This window comes from Sinocyclocheilus rhinocerous, unplaced genomic scaffold (assembly GCF_001515625.1).
Source record: "Sinocyclocheilus rhinocerous isolate Xijiao unplaced genomic scaffold, SAMN03320098_v1.1 scaffold225, whole genome shotgun sequence".
NCBI classification, from domain to species: Eukaryota; Metazoa; Chordata; class Actinopteri; order Cypriniformes; family Cyprinidae; genus Sinocyclocheilus; species Sinocyclocheilus rhinocerous.
The window spans coordinates 1-6,767 of record NW_015630532.1 but is presented as its reverse complement, the minus strand read 5'-3'; the positions used below and the strand labels follow the sequence as shown (position 1 = coordinate 6,767).

Below are 6,767 nucleotides of genomic sequence, written 5' to 3'. Positions count from 1 at the left end.
ATAGACAGCAAGCGTCCTTACTCGATCAATGCACAGAAACGTAGCAAGGACATCGGTAAAATAGTCCATGTAACATCAGGGGTAAAACCGTATTTTTACAAAGCTACGAGAATACTTTTTGTGCCCAAAGAAAACAATAATAACATAATTTATTCAACAATTCTTCTCCCCGAGTTACCATCTTCTGCCATTTTGGAGAGTACCCCAGAACGTAATCAACGTAATCAGCGTTGTTTATGTTCAGCATGCACGCTTTCTACTGAACGTAAACAACACTGATTACGTTCTGGGGTACTCGGGGAGAAGAATTGCTGAATAAATTACGTTATTATTGTTTTCTTTGCGCACAAAAAGTATTCTCGTAGCTTCGTAAAATTACGGTTGAACCCCTGATGTCACATGGACTATTTTAACGATGTCCTTACTACGTTTCTGTGCCTTGATCGTGGTAGTATCCTTGCTGTCTATGGAGGGTCAGAAAGCTCATGGATTTCATCAAAAATATCTTAATTTGTGTTCCGAAGAAGAACAAAGGTCTTATGGGTTTGGAACGACATGAGGCATGAGTAATTAACATGAGTAATTAATGACAGAATTTTCATTTTTGGGTGAACTAACCCTTTAAGTTCATGATTCTTTTTTTACCTATTGTTAGAGTAATGTTACGCATTTCTACACCCAGAGAGAACATTTTCATTTCAGTTCAGTTCACCGACCTGCATCTCACCACCAAGTATAAACGCTTTATACTCTATTCAGCTCCATCACAGAGTAGCTGTGGGTGTTGGTGAGCTCTAATCCAACTCATTTCAAGCTTTAGAGGCCATTCAGCCAGTTCAAAACTATTCTATTCTATTCTAAGATTTAAATTAAACTACACTTAACTATTGACATACACTGAACACTTTCAATTCGTTTGAAATGTATTTCCTACATTTGTATTTTTTATAGCACTTTTCACAATTAATTTAATTCTAAAGCAGCTTCACAAAGAATGTTGCCTTGGGCAACAATGGCAAGGAAAAAGTCCATGTAGATATAACACTCAAAACTATTTTGTACAAACTAAGTTGTTGTAAGGAAGGAGAGATGAACACTAAATGGAATGCAGATTTGCTTTTATTTATTTTTTTTAAATGAATTGATTCATGTTTTCAAAAGGGCTTATCGATAGATAAAGACCCCTCAGTTTAAAGACCCCTCTGCTTACCTCTTATAATGATTTGTGGCATTGTGGCAATACAAAAGCAATTAAAAGCAGCCATATTATTTTACCTTCATATTATAATATGACATTTGGATTAAGTGGTTATATTTTAGTAAATAATATACAGGAATATATTTTCAAAATATCCCTCCCATATCCACAAAAGGGTCTGGCTGCAGACTTGCGCTTGCACTCTCAGACACTTGCACTTCCGCTGGCGACGTCACTTGCAGTCTTTATTTTTTTATTTTGTTCTATTTATTTATTCTTTTTGTTTGAATCTCTCAACATTTTACAACAGTAGCCAGGTGGTGAAGACAAGACAAAAGAAACTAAATTACGAAGTCACTTGCAATCGCCACTTGCACTCTCCGATACCTGCGACGTCACTTGCAATCGACACAAATCGTGCGTGTTGCCAATGGAGACAAGAAGCTGTGGTGATTAAACGATTAAAACTAATTTTATATTATAACGTACAGGGTCCTGCAAGAAAAAGACAAGACCCGCAAATCCGTGGCTACAGAACAGCAGAATATAAACGCAATGCACAAAGTCTCTCGCTAAGCGTTTTCCTCCTCTAGAAAGCAAGTCTGAGAGTGCAAGTGCAAGTCTGCAGCCAGACCCTTCTCCCCATATCAGGTGACTTATGTTTGTACTGTACTTTGTGATGTATTCTAAGTAGCCTTTATGATCATGCAGATAATGCATTTCCTTTCAGGTTACTTTCTGAAGTGTGTTTTTTAATTTTTTTATTACCTAAGATACATTAGGGGAAGAGTTTATAGAATTCTACATTTTTTAAATAAAATCATTGTTACTTAAATAGAATTTATACTTCTTTATTTACCAAAATTGCTCTTTGAATCCAATAAAAAGGTGAATTTGACTGTTATAAACCGTTTTTGCTGATCATTTTCTTTTGGGTTTCTTTTTTCATGCTGTCTGTTGTTCATCAGAGATTGTAACATCAGCTCTTTCTTTCTTTCTCTCCCCCTCTCACACACTAATTAGAGAAGCCTGTATCCGTGGAGCTGAGCTGTGGTGCCGGACCTGTCCATGTGGTTCTGGAGCCTGATCACCCTCTGCTGCTGGAATGCCATCTGGGGGCCAGTGAGCCTCCCCTCAACGTGACCTGGCTGCGGGATGGGGCAGTTCTCTCAGAAAGCCAGACCATCCGGCCTTTGCCCAACAGATCTCTGCTCATCTCGCCCTCTTCCACGGATGGCCAGGCTCCAGCGGGTGTGGAGGGTGGATACAGCTGCCTAAGTACCAGCTCGACAGGAGCCCTGACCAGCCGGGCTCTCACCCTGCATCTCGCCAGTGAGTATAAACACTTTCTACTCTGATTTATGTCCAACGCACAGCAGCTGTGGGTCTAAGAGAGATCAAAGAACCAGATTCTTTCAAACTTTAGAGGCCAGCCAGTGTTCAAGTTTTTGGTTGTGTTTAATTCTGCATCATCTGGAAAGCATCACATTCTAATTACTGTGTACACATATCTGATAAACATCTGATAAAATATTATATTATACACTTAAAAAGTGGTGTTGACACGTATATTATATTGTATTAAGGGTTAGGATTATCCTCTGTCTCTGGCCCTCTCTCTCTGCCACATTCCACTTGGTTGTCTTTGCTTGGCTGGATCTGAGTGCTGCTCTCACCTGGTTAGCACAAGGACTCGATTGTGCTTTTTGAAGAGTCTGAGGAGGGACAAAGAGATCAGACATTAGCCCCTTTATCTCTTTACATCCTTCTTTCTTTTTTTTCTTTCTCTTTGTGTTTAATGCAACCCACTAGACGATAAAGACCATTTCCTTTAGTCATTATGTATTTCATTGGCCATGACTCTGTCTTCCTTCATTATTTCTGTTCATTCAATTTTACTTTATTACTTTTTTGTAGATAGTAATGATACCTGCCATCTCTGCTTTAGGAACTGATGGACATTGCAGTTTTAGTGTAAGAGAGAGAGAGAGCATGCCATGTTGGTATTACATGGAAATTAGAAACATGTTCTCATTATTTATCATAAAGGGCAACAAAAGTAGTTAATGTTTTATTTCATTTTATTTTATTATATAAGGTGATTTTTTTGTGGTGGGAAACAGTTGCTTCGCATGGTGGTGGGAAACTGTCATGTTGAAATGAAAAGTAGAAATTGAATTTGACATACAAATAATGTATTACATAAATAACATCAATACCCTAGTAAAAAAGAAATGTACTGTATTTGTATACTATAAGTTTAAGTATACTACAAATACATTTACATATACTTAATAAAAATACCCTGCAGTTGTACTTTTGGTATACTAAACTGGTATACTTAAACTAATTTTGTACTTAATACACTTTAAATTGTGCGGACGTAGCGCTGAGGTCCAACTGAAGATATACTAAGTATATTTGATTGTCCTAAAGTGGAACTATATTTCAGGTACACTTTAAATATTTTGCATTTAAAGACTGATGTTATTCAACAATCATACAGTCCTCATCAATAGTGACATTAAAACACATTTTCGGCTTAATAATGTGTTTTTTGAACATTAAAGCATGTCAACATATTCTGTTACACCAAATACACAAAATAATGATCTTTAAAAAAGCATCATATGACCCCTTTAAGAAATGTGCATTGTTCACAAGTAGTACTCCAAATAAAGCTTAATTACAATTTTTATATTAGTACGTCTCAAGCGATGTGTCAGTAAATATGTTAATAGATTAGAACTTAGTATGAAATAAATGTATTTTAAATATTTTACTTTTTTAATAGGGTAATCATTATAAAGGTTATTTTATTTAATATAAAAGAGTGCTTTTAACACCCACTAATGGGGGCTTTTAACACACTAAAAAGTAAAATAAGTAAGAGATACTATAGAGATATACATATAAAGACAGAAAGACATTTCTTGACTGTAAATTTTTGTCACAGTATTTTGAGAATGAACTAGACAGGGAGACAGTATTGGGATTGGAAACAGTCCAAACAGAGAGACCATTTCCTCCATTGAGAAATCAGTGCAGTGAAGGTCTCTACCAGGGGAGGGATGCGAGTACATGGTTTTGCAATTTACCCCGGTTATCTGTCATCTGCATGACTGGGATCCTCGGTGCTGCAGCATGTGGAGGTGAGCTGCTCTGAGGAACAGTGACTCTCGGTAGCACTCACACACTTACAGTTATCATGATAATGATCTTATTCATTATTACTCACTCGGTGGTGACAGTCACGGGGGAAGGGAGCCTCATTTAAACAGTTTTCAGTCCATATTCTACTTTTTTGTTGTTGTAAAGTGACTTTTTCCGTCAGTGGCTGAATATTTCTCATTATTCCTGAATAGCTTTGTAATTTCAGATGCTCACACCTCTTCAGGATCCTGAACCTCAGGTTGTGCCAGTAGGTGGCACTGCCCGGTTTGAGTGCTATGTAGATGGCTTGCCCACCCCAAGTGTCACCTGGGAGAAGGACCAGGCGCCCCTACCTTCACCCGCAGAACCTCTAGAACCATCCAGGTAGGATATCTTGGCTTGGGCTTTGGAATGTATGATTCCCTTTTCGACATACTTTATTCACATACAACATTGTTTACACAGAGCAAGTGTGAAGCTAGTCCAACATGGTCTGCACAATTATTTGAAAAATATAGATATTATTAATCATACATACACTACTGTTTTGTTAGATTTTTGTAATGTTTTTGAAAGTTTCTTACGTTGTGTTTATTAAATACAAAATACAGTAACATTGAGAAATATTGTAAATATTATTACAATTTAAAATAACCGCTTACTATTTGAATGTATTTTAAAGTGTACGTTTTCAGCAGCCAATACTCCAGTCTTCAGAGTCACACAATCCTTCAGAAATCTTTTAAATATGCTGATTTGGTGCTTTTTAAACATTTATTATGATCAGTGTTGAAAACAGTTGTTCTATTACATATTTCTGTGGAAACCAAGATACATTTTTCAGGGTACTTTGATGTATACAAAGTTCAAAACAACAGCATTTATTTGTAATAATATGTAATTATTTATTTATTTATTGGTAACCAAGTAAAAATCTTTATTTACTTTTTTTTATCAGTTTAATGCATCCTTGCTGAATAAAATTATTTTTAAAAAAAATAGAATTTTAATTGTATCAAAATATTTTATTTGCAACATGTGTTTTGCAGAAGGTGAACATTGCAATGATCACCGATGTGTCCACATATTCATGTTTTAAGTTTCACTTCTTTTTAAGAAATGCTCAAAAAGAAGTTTTAGAACCAAATTGAAAAACAACTGTGGTAATCTAGAATTAATTTTGAATTCATTAGGTGTTGCATTGCTCACTTGCAATGTAGACTGTGTAAGATGGACAGGAAGGAGGAAACTTACAGTAACAGTTTCTTTGGGATCAGATTTCACAACAAAATATGTTTCAATTTCAATTAGGGCTGGGTGATATGGCAAAAAAATGTAAATCTTGATTTTTTCCAAAACGTTTGACCGATTCTCAATTGGTCTCGATTTTTAACTAGTCAACTTGAAAATGTAACTACAACATGATTCAAGTAACTTTTCCTTATTAACCCTCTAGCTGCAGAAAATTGTATTCCAAGTGCACCACACATGAAGTTGTCAGCATGATGTAAATGTTAAACAAATCATTTGCTATCTTTGAAGAAAAGATGGATGGATGAACTGCAACTACATCTTGTACAAACTTGTCTTATACATATTATATGTTCAGAAATAATACGTGGAAAATGCTTTAAAAAATTCTCAAAAGTCAAGGTAATTCAAATTCAAATTTACTGAAGGTATACACAAGTAGACTATAGATTAGACTATAAATGTTCTGTAAAAACAATGAACAGCAGCTTTCAGCCTGTCACCATGATGCAAACATGAAATATCAGACATACAGTAGTAGTTACAGGTTGTTTTTTTTATTTGATTGTGCTGTTTTTCATTGTTTTTTCTATGTAAACATGGACGCGTTTGACTGTTGCGCTCGCGTCTCGCAGCGTCTCATGCATGAAACTGTATTCTAAAAATGCAGCGCTCAAGTTAAAAGAAGTTCAACTCCCATCTTCTTGCATTGTTTCCCTATTCCACTTCTAAGTTTTGGTAATATTTCTATTCAAAATCACGATTCCTCGATTTCTAAAAAATAAAATCGTGGCAAAACATTACATTTGAATTAATCAATAAAATCAGAAAAATCGCCCAGCCCTAATTTCAATGTAAATTCCATTTTTAAATTCCATTGTTAATCTAAATGAATAACCATTATTATATTATAAAAATGTCACGCATGCAGCCCTATCTTAAAAGAAATTATTACGGCACAACACTTACAAAATTACCAGGTAGTTTTGTAGTACTGTAACTGTATTACTGATATTAGAATTCCCAGAACTTGTCTGATTCATTCAAACTCTATCTATCCTAACAGATAATGGCCTGCGGTCAAGTTAGAAGCTGCCCAGCTCCTCCAATTATGTGTATTGTCTAGAGCAGGGGTGCCCAACCCTGCTCCTGGCGATCGACTGTC

The 6,767-nt window shown here is 35.7% G+C and overlaps 1 protein-coding gene across 1 annotated transcript in view; it reads left to right on the top strand.

The window, feature by feature from the left end:
- LOC107740473 (immunoglobulin superfamily DCC subclass member 4-like) overlaps positions 1–4,735 on the top strand; it is a gene marked incomplete at its 3' end in the record, with an annotated part of 34,077 nt that extends 29,342 nt beyond the window's left edge. The window contains exons 2-4 of the mRNA XM_016552931.1: positions 2,222–2,530; positions 3,903–3,919; positions 4,578–4,735. Coding sequence (XP_016408417.1) covers positions 2,222–2,530; positions 3,903–3,919; positions 4,578–4,735 — 484 coding nt within the window. The remainder of the gene's footprint in view (positions 1–2,221; positions 2,531–3,902; positions 3,920–4,577) is intronic.
- Between the last annotated feature and the right edge of the window lie 2,032 nt (positions 4,736–6,767).